Source organism: Rhincodon typus, chromosome 9 (assembly GCF_021869965.1).
Source record: "Rhincodon typus isolate 14 chromosome 9, sRhiTyp1.1, whole genome shotgun sequence".
NCBI lineage: Eukaryota > Metazoa > Chordata > Chondrichthyes > Orectolobiformes > Rhincodontidae > Rhincodon > Rhincodon typus.
This window is the reverse complement of record NC_063340.1, coordinates 30517419-30534319: the sequence shown is the minus strand read 5'-3', so window position 1 is coordinate 30534319 and position 16901 is coordinate 30517419. Positions and strand designations below refer to the sequence as shown.

General features: G+C 42.1%; 1 protein-coding gene across 1 annotated transcript in view; it reads right to left on the bottom strand.

The window, feature by feature from the left end:
- The window catches only part of LOC109936321 (WT1 associated protein), a 45538-nt gene extending 38699 nt beyond the window's left edge, over positions 1-6839 (bottom strand). Inside the window, exons 1-3 of the mRNA XM_048601011.1 lie at positions 6776-6839; positions 6641-6696; positions 657-715 (exon numbers count right to left, since the gene is read on the bottom strand). Coding sequence (XP_048456968.1) covers positions 657-715; positions 6641-6696; positions 6776-6805 — 145 coding nt within the window. The 5' untranslated portion in view covers positions 6806-6839. The remainder of the gene's footprint in view (positions 1-656; positions 716-6640; positions 6697-6775) is intronic.
- Between the last annotated feature and the right edge of the window lie 10062 nt (positions 6840-16901).

Sequence of the window (16901 nt, the reverse complement as noted above, 5' to 3'; positions counted from 1 at the left end):
ACAAAGGAAAAAATCCAAAAGCAACAGCTGGAGTCAAAATAATGCATATAGTTCAGTAGGAGTTCTGTTTTTATCAATTTTTAACAAATATATATTATCAAATCTATCACTGTTCTGCTCTTTTACAAGAACAGTAGTGCATATTCTTAAACAAACGAACAATTAAACTCAAGGAAGCAACTTTAAGACATATTAAATTACTTTCGGCTAAACAGGTTAAATGACTTTCTTTAAAAGTTCACCACTTAACAACAGTTGGATCATTTAAAAATGGAAGCTATACGTTTTCTGACATGCTACTTCAGTATAGCCAAAAAAGACACTTGAAGCTTTTCGTCTTGTACTCATCAGGACAATTTGCAAGAATACCAATTTAAGGACAAACCCAACCTACACAAGAATGCTGAATAATTAATGATGACAATTAACAGTTAAATCCCAAGTCTGATCCATCAGAGCTTTAAAAAAATCTCAATCCCAGAACTTTATCTCTATTATATAATTTAATGTAGTAAAACAAATGTTTAACACATGTAACTGGTGATTAACACAATGATTTAAAGCAACTTTACTTTCTCAAAAATTTTCATTGTCTATTTTGATTAAATGTATATTCTGTTATTCAAGTCAATTACGAACAAACTAAAGCAACTTACAGCTGAGCTCTGAGCACTTAGTCTCTAACGCATGAACATAGACTTCTTGCTGTTTCCATCTAGAGGAAGGGAGACAAATATTAGACACTTAACAGTTTTCAAAGTAAGTACAATAAAAACTACATTCACACAATCTGATTCGATCACCGGAATGCAAGTAAGTAGTTCAGTCTCTTGGGTTTTTTCTATCATCCAATTACTGGTAGAACTGTAATTAAATTCATCTCTCCAATTTAAATCTGTAACTGTTTTGAACCAAAAGTCAACTAATCCCAGTTCCGAAATTTTCAAGAGACCTAGCCTCAACATTATTTAGGAAAAAGAGTTCTAAATTCCATTATTTTTCTACAGAGAGACATTTCCCGAGTCCTGAAGGGCTTTGCTTTAACTTTGAGATTACACCTCCTTGTATTGGACTTCCTCCACAAGAGAAAATAGACTCCTTCTGTCTATCCTATCAAATCCAAAACACCTTAAGCATGTTAACCGCATTATCTCTTAATATTTAATAAGAGAATACAAACTGGTTTGCGATTCATCCTTGGTATATATCTGAACAGACCTAATGTGAATTTTTTTTTTGAGGTGGTGGACCAGAACTGAATGCAATACTGCAGATTAATTTGAACCAGAGATCTGTGCAACTATGATGCAATTTCTATCCGTCTTACAGCCCTCAAGATAAAAGCCATCATACCAGTGGCCTGACCACAGTACCTATCTAGAAGCTTTAATTCTTTTTTTGTACTGGGACCACTAAATCTGTGCATCCTCAGTTCTGAGTTTCTCACCATTTAGAAAATACTCTCATCTATCTTTGGTTCAAAAAAGAGAACACCTTGCATCTTTCCACATTAACGTCCCTTTGCAATGTTCTGCTCCCATCACACTACCAACTTGTCAGCAATTGTGGGTGCTCAGCTATCTTCTTCCTTTCCAGTACCAACTGGAGAACAGAACATCAAACCTGCCAGCTGGAACAGATACTATTATTCCAATTGTCTACTACTCCCTATTCAATCTAGTCAGCTGTGTTTAGCTTGACACACTCATCTTTATTAAATACTTTCAGTGGATCCTTTTCAACAGCCTTCCAGAAATCCATACAAATATTTATACACAAAACTTTTGTTATCTCTCAAAGTTCAATTGTGTTTATTAGACAGAATCATTGAATCCCTACAGTGCAGAAGCAGGTCATTCAGCCCATTGTGTCCACACCGACCTTCCGAAAAGCATCCTGGCCAGACCTATGCCCCTTCTCTATCCCCATAACCCTGCATTTCCCATGGGAGATCCACCCAACCTACATATGCCTGGACATGATAGGCAATTTAGCATGACCATCTACCTAACCTGTACAACTTTGGACTTTGGAAAAAACCTGAACACCCGGAGGAAACCCTGATGTACCTTATAATAATCCTTACTGTCTATTGAAATGCTTGGTCACTCTAGTCTTAAAATGAAAGTTTCTCGCAGATTTCATCTAAAGGACATTAAGATTAATTGATATAATTTGCTAGTTACTCTCTCCTCTTCTTTAAGATTGATGCTGGTGGTTTTCCAATTCAAGACAGAGTAACTGTTATGAAAATTCAACTGGATTACTGATGCCAGCAATGGAAAGGAAACTAACTTCGAGTTGGTTCTGTTTACATGCAACAATTTCCATATTCTTAGAAGGTCCTCAATGCAGTAAGAGATTGCATTTATATAAATTCTGTAAACCACATAAGCACTTCACAGTTACGGAATACTTCTAAGTACTGTCACTGCTATAATGTGGGAAACATGGCAGCCAATTTCAGCAAAACACTCGTAGTCAGCAATGTGATCTATCCTGCAATGTTCAGTGAAGGATAAATATTGGCCAGGTCACAGGATTAATGTTAAAACACTGCTTTGCCAACATGGTCCAAAGCGAAGAATCAACCAATTGAGTATTCATTATAAACAAATCTTTGAAAGGGCAGGAGATGGAGACAGGAATCTTCTATTTCATATACAGAGATATGAGTTAAATAGTAGTAAAATTGTGCAACTGAGCATTTATGAAATTTTCTTCTCATTTATTTTTGGATGGGGGTGCGGCTGACAAGTCAAAATGTATTGCCACCCCGCAATGCCTTCAAGAAGGTATCAATGAACCATCTTCTTGAATCTCTAAAGCTCACATGGCAGAGTATGCCCACTGTGCTGATACAAAAGAAGTTCCAGAATTCTGATCCAGTCTCAGTGTCAGATACACAGGCACAGCTTTGCAAACTTGGGAGATATTAACATTTAGTTCCCTCATTTAAATCACTAATTTTGTGAATAGCTGGGGTCTACTGGCTGCCACTTGGAAAATGACTTGTGTATTCCTACTCTATTTACTCTACTTCCAGTCTGTTCTCTATTCATGTTAGTGCATCACCCCCCCATCCAATGAATTTTAATATTATATGCTAATCACCAAACTTGGGGTGGCAAGGAGTGAAGATATTAACAATCACCTCCCAGAGACAATAGGTTCTCAAAATGATCAGGCAAATGACAGGTCGAATTTAGTATAGGGGAAAAAAGAGAGGCAATATGTTTTGACAGAAGGGATATAGGAGGCAGTTTAAACTTAACAACTTCTAAACAATGTACACGAACGAAGGGACCTGGCTTCATGTGCCTCAATCTTTGAAGTGGTAAAACACTTTGAGATTGTAGCTGGCAAAGTGCATGGAACCTTGGAAAATTTGTTAAATAATGCTAACTTGAGCTTGGCATTTATCTGCTTGTTCTTGTGTTCTAAAGATAAGAACACCAAGAGTCAGGTTAACATGCAGCTTCAAGAGATGGTGCAGAACTTCAGTATTCTGGGTTTTGGGGACCAGGTTTGATTCAAGAGGCCCTTTATAACTTGGATGACAACTCAGCAGGGCTAGGACCATACGGCCTCATGGGGGAAGTTCACTATTGCTATGCTAGAAAAAGTGCAAGAGAAGGGAAAGACAAAGAGCATTGGAATATATCTCAATAATAAGAGGCACCAGCCTTGGCTGGGAAAAGAAGGGCAACGGAATCTTGTGTGCACTGTGCAAATTAGGCCATTTCCTTGCAAGCTCTAATTACATGAGATTACGCTACAGAAGATATAATAGAGGATTAAATGAGCGCAGAATTGGTCACGTAATATACCTGATAAAATGATTGCAGGTTAAAGAAAGAAAGCGAAGGAAATGAAGTATGATTAAAAAAAATGTAAACTACCAGTGGGTTTGGATGCAAACATTTCGTCACCCTGCTAGGTAACATTGTCAGTGTGCCTCCAGTGAAGCATCACTGTTCTGTCCTGCTTGTTATTTAACTGCCTCGGTTTGCTGGGGTGGTTGCTATTACTTCCGGTTCTGTTTCTCAGTGGTTTGTACACAGGGTAATTCAATGTGTTTGTCGATGGAGTTCCGGTTGGAATACCAGGCCTCCAGGAATTCCCTGGCGTGTCTCTGTTTGGCTGGTGCGATTACGGATGTGTTATCCCAGTCAAATTCGTATTCCTCGTTGTCCGTGTGTAGTGGGACAAGTGAGAATTGGTCGTGTCTCTTGGTGGCTAGTTGGTGTTTGTGTATCTATTTTAACAGTCTTCTTCCACTTTGGCCTATGTAGTGTTTCTCATAGTACTTGCATGGTACTTTATATATTACACTAGTTTTACTGTTTGTGGGTATGGGATCCTTTACATTTGTCAGTAGATGTCGTAGGATGGTTGTCAGTTTGTGGGCTACTCCAATACCAAGGGTACTACCTACTAGTCTTGTGGTCATCTCTGAAACGTCCTTGACATCAACAAACACATTGAATTAGACCCTGTGCACAAACCATTGTAAAACAGTGTAATAATAGCAATGTAATAGGAAGTAATAGCAATGACCCCAGCAAACCAAGGCCTTTAAATAACAAGCGGGACAGAACAGCAATGTTTCACCAGAGGCCCACTGACGATGTTACCTAGTAGGTGGCAAAACATTTGCATCTAAACCCACTGGCTCAGAGCATGTCTACAACCTCATCCACAACGCGAGCTACAAATCCTCTCGAAAACATTAAACTCGAGGGAGCAACACTCTCAAACTGGCCCGCAGATGGGAAACAAATGCCATCTGAGCACGACCCACGAACAACTATACTTCCTGCACGAATGCCTCAGAAAGCAGGTACTACCATAAAGCTTACAGTATAAACCACCTGTCAACAATCCACAGACATGGAGGACAGCTGAAAAGAATGGCTGCAGAATGATAAGGGTTAGGATAGACGATGCCCACAACCATCTCCACAAATACAAGTGGGAAATTGCGTGCCAAAAAATTCTGCGCTCCAATGCAACCAACCAGGAATGGTCATCCACACTGGAAAAAGCCATCAGCATTCAACAATAGAAGACTAAAGAAAAGAACAGCCCTTCAAGAAAACTGTCCAAAGTCACCCACATCAACGCCACAAACAACACAGATTCATGGATTAAAAACATCTCAGACTGACTGCTTACAGACACCGAGAAGACCAATCTGGTATGCAGACTGAATTATAACTACAGAGACGCCAAAAAGACTGACTTCCTGGCTGCGCTGGAATCAACACTAAAGAACAACGGACTCACGGAGGAAGTACAACAGATCATCAGACAGACGATAGTCCCAACACTGTGCAGGAAAGGAAAGTGGAACACATTCAACACAGAAGAGAAGAAAGCCCTGGAAAGACAGAAACACTGAAATCTTACTAGTGGACAAAGGACATTAACAGTAATCCTCAACAGAACCCAAAACATCAAGAAAGCTAACGCACTACTAGCAAATACAGACACCTACCAACAGATGGCGACTGACCCGACACCACACTTAGGGAACCAGATTACAACGACCCTGAAGAAATTACATAACTCAGGAGACATCAGCAAGACAGACTACCAACAAACTGAAGCCAGAGGGATCCAACACATCCTGATTCTACAGACTCCCCAAGGTAAACAAACCAGGACCCCCCTCAGCTTGCAGATGGTGTCATTGTGACACTGGAGGCGGCCCAAGATGGATACGTCACACCCACGGAGTGGGAGTTAAAATGGTTGGTGACCATAAGGTGTTGTCATTTGTCATGTGCACAGCAAAGGTACTCTACGAAACGGTCTCACCGACATAGAGGAGGCCGCAACAGGAGCAGCTGATACAGCAAGTTGACAGAGGTACAGGTGAACTCGTGTCTGACATAAAAGGTTTGTTTTGGGCCTTGAATGGAGGAGGTGGTGGTGGTGGTCGTGTACAGGCAGGTGTAGCACTTCCTGCAGTTGCAGGGAAAGGTGCCAGTGTGACGGGTTAGTGGAGAATGTGGAGCAGATGAGGGTGTCATGGAGAGAGCAGTCCCTATGAAAGGGAGATGGGGTGGTGAGGGAAATATCTCTTAGGTTGTGGGGTCGGTTTGTAGGTGGCGGAAGTGGCAGAGAATGATAAGCCAGATGCGGAGGTTGATGGAGTGATGTGAGGACAAGGGGGTTTCTGTCTTTACGTTTGTTGAGGGGAGGGGGTGTGAGGGCAGAAGTGTGAGAATTGCAAGTGATGCGGTTGAGGGCATTTTTGATCACGGGGAGGGGGTTGTTGTGGCCCTTAAAATAGGAAAACATCTGGGATGCTCGGGAGTGGAAGACTCCATCTTGGGAGCAGACGCGGCAGAGGAATTGGGAGTCGGGGGTTGCGTTCTTGCAGGAGGATGGGTGAGAGGTGGTGCAAGTCTAGATGGCTGTGGGAGTCAGTGGGCTTGAAATAGATGATAGTTTCGAGGTGGTTACCAGAGATGGAGACAGAGGTGTCCAGGAAAGAGAGGGAGTTAACCTAAACCTGGTATTTCATAAAAAATTCCATCTAATCACATGTCATGAATAAAAGTCATTACAATTTCTTATGCACATTCAACAGTTACCACCCATGTAAAATTTTATTTTAGCAAAGCAATACCTGGAACACAACTCATCTCTGGACAGGGTTTTGAAATCTGATTCACTTAAGCGAACCTATTGAGAGAAAAACACGTCATCAATTTTTGCTACCACAAGTTTCGGGTATAGTTAATGTATTTTCTTTTGTGCTTACCTTCTTTGGGAGAGGTTCTTCATTAGTCATTCTGGTATCTGAAAAGAAAAAGTTACTTAAGATAATTATCAACTAATAGTCACAAAATTCTTACAATTAGTCTCAAATCATTACATATTACCAAAGTTAGAACGCAAGAAATACGAGCAACTGGAGGTTATTTAGCCCTGCAAGCCTGCCCTGCCCTTCAATAAGATCATGGATGATTTGCCATAGACCTCAAAGCCTCTTTCTTGAGAACTCACCGTCGCCCTCAACTCCCTCGATATTTCAAGAATCTATTTTCTCTTTAAATATTTCCAGTGATCTAGCCTCCACAAATTTCAAGGGTAGGGAATTCCAAACATTCGCTACCTTGTGGGAGAAGAAATTTCTTTGCATTTCAGTTTTATGAGTATCCCTCAATTCTGTAACCATGTCCCAGAGTTCAAGGTTCACCCATAAGTGGAAACATCTTAAAAAAACTAACTTGTCAACCCCCTCAATCTTGTATGCTTCAGTAAGATCACCCTTTAGTCTTCTAAATTGTAATAAATAAAATAAAAGGCCTAACCTGTTTAGCTGTTCTTGATATGTCAACTCCTTAATTCAAGGGATCAGCATAATGATTCTCTTCTAAACCAAGGATTCTAATCAAGTTCAATGTGTCTTTTTTTCCCCATTCCACTTAAATGGGATGCACTCTGCTGCTGTGCAACTTTTTTCTTAAGCCTAGTAGCGGTGTTTGATTTGTATATCTGTATCCCTAGATCACTTCCCTTCACATGGACTCCTTCTGAAAATATTTTACTAGGCCTCCTTATTCTTCTGACAAAAATGCAATCAAATTATCCACATCAAAATCAATTTACCCATTTTACATCTATTTGATAAATTAATAGTTTTTTGCAATTTGCCACTGTCTACCTCTTTATACTTCCTGATTTGATGCTGTCAGGAAATTTTAAAATTGTAAGCATCGATTCCCAAGTGCAAATGTGAGCGGTGGTGCCAGCACTACTCCATTGGAACATCACTTCTCATCTTTATGTTGCAACCCTTGTGTTTTAAGGTAGCTTGTTATACATATTGCTCCTTGCCTCAATTCCACATGCTCTATCCTTTATCCTGAGCCTACCATGCAATGCATTACAAATGCCTTTTAAAAATCTAAAGGCAAACACTGCAATGCCACTGTCTTAGTTGACACTTTTGGCATACAACCTAAAATATAAACAATTTAATAACTTCAAAACAACCTGTAGCATAATAGAAGTACAACCATAATGTTGACACAGAAAAAAATTCCCACCATTGCATTTAAACAATAGTTATCCCAATGATCTATTTGGATAAACATCTCCTAACTTCAAAACTTCACTCATTCACCAGTCAGAAGGAAGACAGGCAGGTAGTTAGGATAGCACAGAGTACATCTCACGCAAGAAGAGAGTTTTTTCAGTGTTGGAAACAGTGACAGACCCTTTGGGAAGTGCAGCCAGAGCCCAGCCTCTCCAGGGCCAGAGTTAACAATGTCACTGAATGTTTGTAATGCATTCTAGAAGGGAGAGGGTGAACAGTCAGATTGGTACATAGGTACCAAAGACATAGGTGGAAACAGGGAGGAGGTCCGGAAACAGGGAGGAGGTCCTGAAACAAGAACTGAGACAGCCAGGTAGTAGACTGAAAAGTAGGATCTCAACAGGTTTTCATCTTTGGATTACTCCCAGTGCCACATGTTAGTGTGTGTAGGAACAGGCAAATAAATGTGACTGAACAACTGGCAAGGGAGGAGGGCCTAAGGTTCTTGGAACTCTGGGTCAACTTTTGGAGTTTCTGGAAAGATGCAATCCTGTACAAGCCTGATTGGTTGTAGCTGAACTACTGCTTTTGGTGGAGATTTAAACTAATTTGGAAGGGAGTGGGATATAGAATGGAGGTACAGTAGAAGGTGATACACAGATAGTAATACAGGAAAAACCAAGTCAGACTTGAAGGAAGAGTATATACAAGAACATGAAGGCACAAGGGAGGATGGCAAGGCTAGATGGCAATTATTTTAGTGCATAGAGAACTGCAACTAAGCCAGATAAATTGATGGTCTCAATATCACTGCGATCAGTGATTGGTTGAGGGAGGGAATGACTGAGCTCACATTCTGGGCTTTAAAATCTTCAAGTGAGACAAGGGTCGGTGGGGGAGGGGGATTTGAATTAAAGAGCTAGTGTCATTTTATTGAATAAAGAGTCAATTACTACAATAATCTGAGATGATATCTTAGAAAATTCTTCCAAAAATCCGTCCGCATGTAACTCGATGGTTAACGCTGCTATTGCACAGTGTCAGGGACGTGGTTGTAATTCCACCCTGGGTGACTTTGCGGAGTGTGCACATTGTCCCTACGACTGCATGAGTTTCCTTCCACAGTCCAATGTTGCGCAGGTTAGGTGGACTGGCCATGTTAAATTGCAAGCAGGGGCGAGGGGGGCTCTTCAGAGGGTCAGTATGGACTTGATTGGCCGAATGGCCTGCTTCCACGCTGTAGGGACTCTATGAATAAAGGCCACGTGGGTATAATTTGAAAAAAGGGCACAACCAAAAACAAAAGGGGAGGCAGCGGCCTAGTGATATTATTGGATTGTTAATCTGGAGACCCAGGTAATGCTCTGGAGACCTTGGTTCAAATCCACCACAGCAGATGGTGGAATTTGAATTCAATAAGAAATCTGGAATCAAGAGTCTAATGATCATCATGAACCCATTACCAATTGTCAGAAAATCACATCTGGTTCGCTAATGTCTTTTAGGGCAGGACACCACCATCCTTACCTGGTCTGGCCTATGTGTCTCCACAACCACAGCAATGCGGTTGATGCTAATTGCCCAGAGGGCAGTTCAGGGGTGGGCAATAAATGCTGGTCTAGTCAGCAGATGCCCTCATTTCAGGACTGAATAATAAAATAAAAATCACATTGCTAGTAAGGTACTACAGACCCAACCACCAAAAAGTCAGAGAGGTACAACATGGAAACACACCGTTCAGTCCAACCTGTCCATGCCAACTAGATATCCTAAATTAATCTAGTCCCATTTGTCAGCATTTAGCCCACATCCCTCTAAACCCTTCCTATTTATATACCCATCCAGATGCCTTTAAAAATGTTGTAATTTTTAACCAGCCTCCACCACTTCCTCTGGCAGCTCGTTCTATACATGCACCATCCTCTGCATGAAAAAGTTGCCCCTTAGGTCCCTTTTAAATCTTTCCCCTCTCACCATAAACCTATGCTCTCTAGTTCTAGATTCCCCAATGCTGGGGAAAAGACTTGTCTATTTACACTATACATGCCCATCATGATTTTAAAAACCTCAATAAGGTCACCTCTCAGCCCCCGACACTCCCAGGGAAAGTAGCCCCAGCCTATTCAGCCTCTCCCTATAACTCAAACCCTCCAACCCCAGCAACATCCTTGTAATTCCTCCCTGAACCCTTTCACATTTCACGACATTCTTCCTATAGCAGGGAGACCAGAATTGTACACAGTATTCCAAAAGTTCTTGTACAGCCACCACATGACCTCCCAACTCCTATACTCAATGCACTGACCAATAAAGGCAAGCATACCAAACACCTTTTTCACTACCCTATCTGCCTGTGTCTCCATTTTCATGAAACTATCAACCTGCACTCCAAGATCTTTGTCCAGCTACACTCCCCAGGACCTTACCATTAAGTGTATAAATACTGCCCTGATTTGCCCCATCAAGATGCATCACATTTATCCAAACTAAATTTCATCTGCCACTCCTTGGCCGACTGGCCCCTCTGATCAAGGCCCCACTGTACTCTGAGGTAACCTTCTTCACTGTCCACTACACCTTCAATTTTGGTTTTAAGTTTACAAATGACATCATACCTCTTATGCCCACATCCAAATCATTTATATAAATGGCAAAAAGCAATGGACCCCGCCTCGATTCTTGTGGCACACCGCTGGTCACAGGCCTCCAGTCTGATAAGCAACCTTCCACCATTACCCTCTGTTCTACTTTTGAACTAGTTCTATATCCAAGTGGCTACTTCTCCCTGTATTCCATGTGATCTAACCTTGCTAACGAGTCTATCATGAGGAAACTTGTTGAACACCTTACTGAAGTCCATACAGATCACGTCCACCGCTCTGCTCGCATCAATCCTCTTCGTTACTACTTCCAAAAACTGAAAAAAATCAAGTTTGTGAGACAATTTCCCACACACAAAGCCACATTTACAATGCCTGATCAGTCCCTGCCTTTTCAAATACATGTAAACCCTGTACCTCAGGAGTCCCTCCATCAACTTGTTCATCACTGATATCAGGCTCACAGGTCTACAGTTCTCTGGCTTTTCCTTAACACCAGTCTTAAATAGTGGCACCATGCTAGCTGACCTCCAATCTTTCAGCACTTCATCTGTGCCTATCAATGACACAAATATCTCAGCAAGGGACCCAGCAATCACTTCCCTAGCTTCCCACAGAATTCTAGGGTACACTTGATCAGCTCCTGGAAATTTATCCACTTTTACGCGTTTTAAGACATCCAGCACCATCTCCTCTGTAGCAGTGACATTTTTGAAAAAAATGTACATATTTATTTCCTCAAGTTCTCTAGCTTCCAAATGCTTGTCCACAGTAAACACTAATGCTAAATACTTGTTTACTATCTCCCCCATTTCGTGCAATTCCACACATAGGCGGCCTTGCTGATCTTTAAGGGGCCCTATTCTCTCCCTAGTTACTTTTTTGTCCTTAAATGTATTTATGAAATCCCTTTGGATTTTCCTTATTAACCATATTTGCCAAAGCTATCTCATCTCCCTTTTTTGCCCTCCTGACTTTCCTCTTAAGTATACTCCTACTGCCTTTAGACTCTTTTAGGGATTCACTCGATCCCTGCTTTCTATACCCGACATGTGCTTCCTTCTTTTTATTGACCAAAACCTCAATTTCTCTAGTTATCCAGCATTCCCCCACCTAACAGCCTTGTCCTTCACCCCAACAGGCACATACTGTCTCTGGACTCTAGTTATCTCATTTTTGAAGGCTTCCCATTTTCCAACGTCCCTTGACCTGCAGACATCCGCCCACAACCAACTTTTGAGTTCTTACCTACTACCAAAGTTGGCCTTCCTCCAATTTAGAACTTAAACTTTTAGATCCTGTCTATCCTTTTTCATCTCTGTTTTAAAACTAATAGAATGATGGTCACTGGCTCTGAAGTGCTCCCCCACTGACATCTCAGTCACCTGTGCTGCCCTGCCTTATTTCCCAAGAGTAGTTTGTTTTGCACCTTCTCCAGTAGGTATGTCCACATGCTGAATGAGAAAATTTTCTTGTATACACTTAAATTCCCCTCCATCCAAGTCCTTAACACTATCGCAGTCCCAGTTTATGTTTGGCAAGTTAAAATCCCCTACCATATTCGCCCTACTCATTTTTCAGTTCAACCCAAATACATTCCCTGGAGGCAGAGGGCTATCCTCCCTAAGTACAGTTCTACTGTTATCCTCAATCAAAAATGCGACACCCTCTCCTCTCCTGCCCCCACTTTCTATCTGCATCCCTCTGTTCTCTTCTTACTCATGTTTTCATCCAGGTGCCTCCTGAATGTTGTTATCGCGACTGCTTCCACCACGTCCTCTGGCAGCACATTCCAGGCACTCACCACCCTTTGTGAAAAAACTGCCTCGCATATCTCTTTTAAACTCCAACCCCACCCCGCCCAACCTTGAACCTGTGTCCCCTAGTAACTGACCTCTCCACTCTTGGGAGAAAAAAAGCCTTACTTTCCACAGTGTCATTCACAATCTTATAAACTTCTCTTAGGTCGCCACTCAACCTCCTGCATTCCAGTGAAAACAAACCCAGTCTTACCAACCTTTCTTCACAGCTAAAATCCCCTATACCAGGCAACAGCCTGGTAAACCTTTCTTATACGATGGAACATTTAAGCTGCCATTCCTGTCCATCCCTGAGCCACGTCTCTGTAATCACTACAATATCCAAATCCCATGTTCCCAACCATGCACTGCATTCATCTGCCTTACCCAATAGGCCTTTTGCATTAATATAAATGCAGGTTAATTTATCAGTCCAACTCGTCCTCTGCTTTGGTCCTGCCTGCCCTGACACTTTGACTTGCTCCATTTCCCAACTGTACCAGACTCAGACTGATCTCCTTCCCCATTACCCCTTCAATTCCCCAAACTACTCCCTCCCCACACTTCCATACTAAGACTGCCTTCACTTACAGGATCTGTATCCCTCTGTTCCCTCCCTATTCAAGTTTTCATCCAGGTGCCTCTTGAATGTTGTTATCATGTCTGCTTCCGCCACCTCCTCTGGCAGCACATACCAGGCACTCACGACCCTTTGTAAAAAACCTGCCCCGCACATCTCTTTTAAACTCCCTCCCCCTTCCACCTTGAACCTGTGCCCGCTAGTAATTGACCCCTCCACCTCTGGAAAAAAGCCCACTACTTTCCACGCTATGTCATTGATAATCTTATAAGTTTCTATTAGGTCGCCACTCAACCTCCTGCATTCCAGTGAAAACAAACCCAGACTTTCCAACTTTTCTTCATAGCTAAAGTCCCCCATACCAGGCAACAGCCTGGTAAATCTTTCTTGTACCTTCTCCAAAGCATCCACATCCTTCCAATTGTTACAGGGACAGTAGGAACTGCTGATGCTGGAGAATCTGAGATAACAAGGTGTAGAGCTGGATGAACACAGCAGGCCAAGCAGCATCAGAGGAGCAGGAAAGCCGACGTTTTGGGTCTAGACTCATCTTTAGAAATGGGGAGTAACCCATTTCTAAAGAAGGGTCTAGACCCGAAACGTCAGCTTTCCTGCTTCTCTGATGCTGCTTGGCCTGCTGCGTTCATCCAGCTCTACACCTCATTATCTCACATCCTTCTAATGGTTTGGTGACCAGAACTGTGCGCAATATTCCAAACTGTGGCCTAATTAAAGTCCTACAAAGCTGCAGCATAACTTGTCTATCCTTATACTCAACACCCCTTCCAACAAAGGCAAGCATGCCATAGGCCTTTTATACTACCTGATCTACCTACACTGCCACCTTCAGTGATCAGTGGACCTGCATACTACCCAGATCTCTCTGCATAATCAATAATCCCAAGGGTTCTGTCATTCACTGTGTAATATCCACCCGTACTTGACCTTCATAAATGCATCATATCACATCTGTCCAAATTAACCTCTATCTCCCATTTTTCTGCCAATGCCACCAACTGATCCAGCAGTATCTTCTGACAATTCTCCTCACTATCCGCAACTCCACCAATCTTTTGCATCGTCCACAAACTTACTGATTAGACCAGCCAAGTTTTCCTCCAAATTATTTATGTGGACCATGAACAGCAGAGATCCCAGTGGAACACCACTAGTCACAACCCTCCATTCTGTAAAGCACCCTTCCACTGCTATCCTCTGTCTCCTATGACTAAGCCATTTCTGTATCCATCTTGCCAGCTCACTCCTGATACCATGTGACTTCATTTTTTTTTAAACCAGTCTGCCATGAGGGACCTTGTCAAAAGCTTTAGTGAAGTCCATGTAGACAACATCAACCATTTTTTCCTCACTCATCTTCGTTGCCCACTCAAAAGAAACTCAAGTCAATGAGGCACGATCTCCCCGCACAAAATGGTGAGGGGTGTTGTTAAGGTCTAATGACTGAAGTGGAAATTTGGAGCTGGAAGATGCAGGTGAGGTTTTAAACAAGCACTTGCATCTGTGACAGGGACAAAGGTATATTTGGATAAATTAGCAACGAGAAGGAACAGGTATTAGGGAGCTTAGTGGCTAATATTCAGATGAGATGAATCCTAGGGTGCTGTGTAAGGCAAGATGGAGACTGCAGGGTTTCTGACATTAACTTTTGAATCTTCTCTGGCCTCAGGAGAGTGCCAGGCACCTGCAAGGCAGTGGATGTGGTACCATTGCTCACGAAGTGTGGCATGGATAAACAATGACAGAGGCCAGTAAGTCTAAAGACGAGCAGTATGGAAACCGTTGGAAAAGAATTACATGAGCGACAGAATTAATCTCAACTTTAACAGGCAACTATTAATCAAGGTTATTCAGGAGGATTTTGTCAGGAAGAAATCATGTCGATCAAATCTGACTGTATTTTCCAAGGACGATGAGGGTAGTGCAGTTGATGTAGTCTACAAGTATTCCTGTAAGGCTTCTGATAAGTTCTCATGTGGGAGACTGGTTAAGAAGCTAAGAACAAGGCATCCAGGACAATTTAGCAAACTGGATCCAAAGTTGGTTCAGTGGCAGGAAGCAGACAATGATAGCCGAAGGTTACTTTTATGACTGGATGCCCGAGTCCAGCTGCATACTGCACAGTTGGGTGCTGGGACCTTGCTGCTTGAAGTGTAAATTGGTGACCTAGACAGGAATGTAGGATATATGATTAGCAAGCACACAGATGATATAAAAATCGGCAATGTGATAAAGTGATGAAGAAAGCCTGAGATCACAGGGCAATATAGATGGGCTGGTCAAATGGAATTTAATCCTGAAAAGTTAGAGGTGATGCATTTTGGGAGAACTAACAAAGCAAAGCAATACATGACACGTGGTAGAACCCTTGGAAGTAATGAGGATCAGATGGATCTTGGTGTATACATCCAAGGACTCTTGAACAGTACAAGAAAAGACAGGGGAGATAAAGATAAACAATTTCCACTGTTTGGGGATTCTAGAGCTAGAGGACACAGCATAAGAACTAGGGCCAGACCATTCAGGATCATCTTTGATGATCTACCACATCAAAGAGCGGTAGATGTTGGAACTCTCTTCCACAAGCAGCAGTGGACACTGGATAAATTGTTACTTTTAAGTTGGAGCTAGAGTACTTTCTTGTTAAGCAAGTTATTGAGGGATATGGGACAAAGACAGGTTTGGCCACAGGTCAGCCAATGGTGGAACAATCCTGAGGAGCTGAATGGCCTACCTTGTTCCTATGCTCCTACGTTTGTTAGGATGACACACGGCACACCTGCTTTTATTATTGGCATTCAATACAAAAGTTAGGTGGTTATGATTGAGTTGTATGAAATGTTACTTTAGGTCACAGCTGATATACTGTGTGCAGTTCTCGTCACCTCACTATAGGAAGAATGTGACTGTACTAGAAGGGGTGCAAAAAAGATTCATCAGGATGTCGTCTGGGCAAGGGGCATTTCAGCTATGAAGAGACACTTGATAGGCTTTTGGTTGTTTTCCTTACAGCAGAGAAGGCCAGGGGGGAAAACCTATTGAGACGTACCAAACCATGAGTGGTAATATATAGGAAGAAAATTCTCTTTTAGCAAGGGGACCAATAACTAGGGGCATAAACTTTTAAGGTGACAAGAGGTTTAGAAGGGATTGAGAAAATAAGTTTTCACCTAAATGGTGGGGGGGTATCTGGAACACTCTGCTCAAAAGGTGGTAGAAGCAGGAACCCCCAAAGCATTCAAGTGGTACTTAGGTGAACACCTGAAATGCAAAGGCATACAAGGCTATGGGCCAAATGGTGGAAAATGGGACTACAGCAGATGAGCATGATGACTGGTACAGACACAATGGGCCAAAGGACCTCTTTCCATGCTGTAAAATCCAACTGTTACAAAAACCTGATAAAAAGCTGGAGTTTCCTCTCACTACACTCAATATTATAAATTGGAATGCATTTTATTTGCCATAAGTTTATTACTTGCAGAGCACAGAGAATCACACGTGGCCTTCTTCTGTGCTCCAACCATTTGGTTATTTCACGCTTAGCCCTCAGTTAGTCCCACTTTCTCCCTCTTCCCATAGACCTACAAACACTATCTTTTCAGATAAATTTTCAACGCAAGTTTGAAAGCTAAAATTGACACTGCAAACACCACAGTCTTAGGTAGTCCATTCTGGTACCAAAACATGTACTACCTAAACATAGCAAGAACTGCAGATGTTGGAGTCAGAGATAACACAGTGTGGAGCTGGAGGAACACAGCAGGCTAGGCAGCAGAGGAACAGGAAAGCTGATGTTTTGGGTCGGGACCCTTCACAAAAACAAGACCACCTAAAGATGTTGAGAT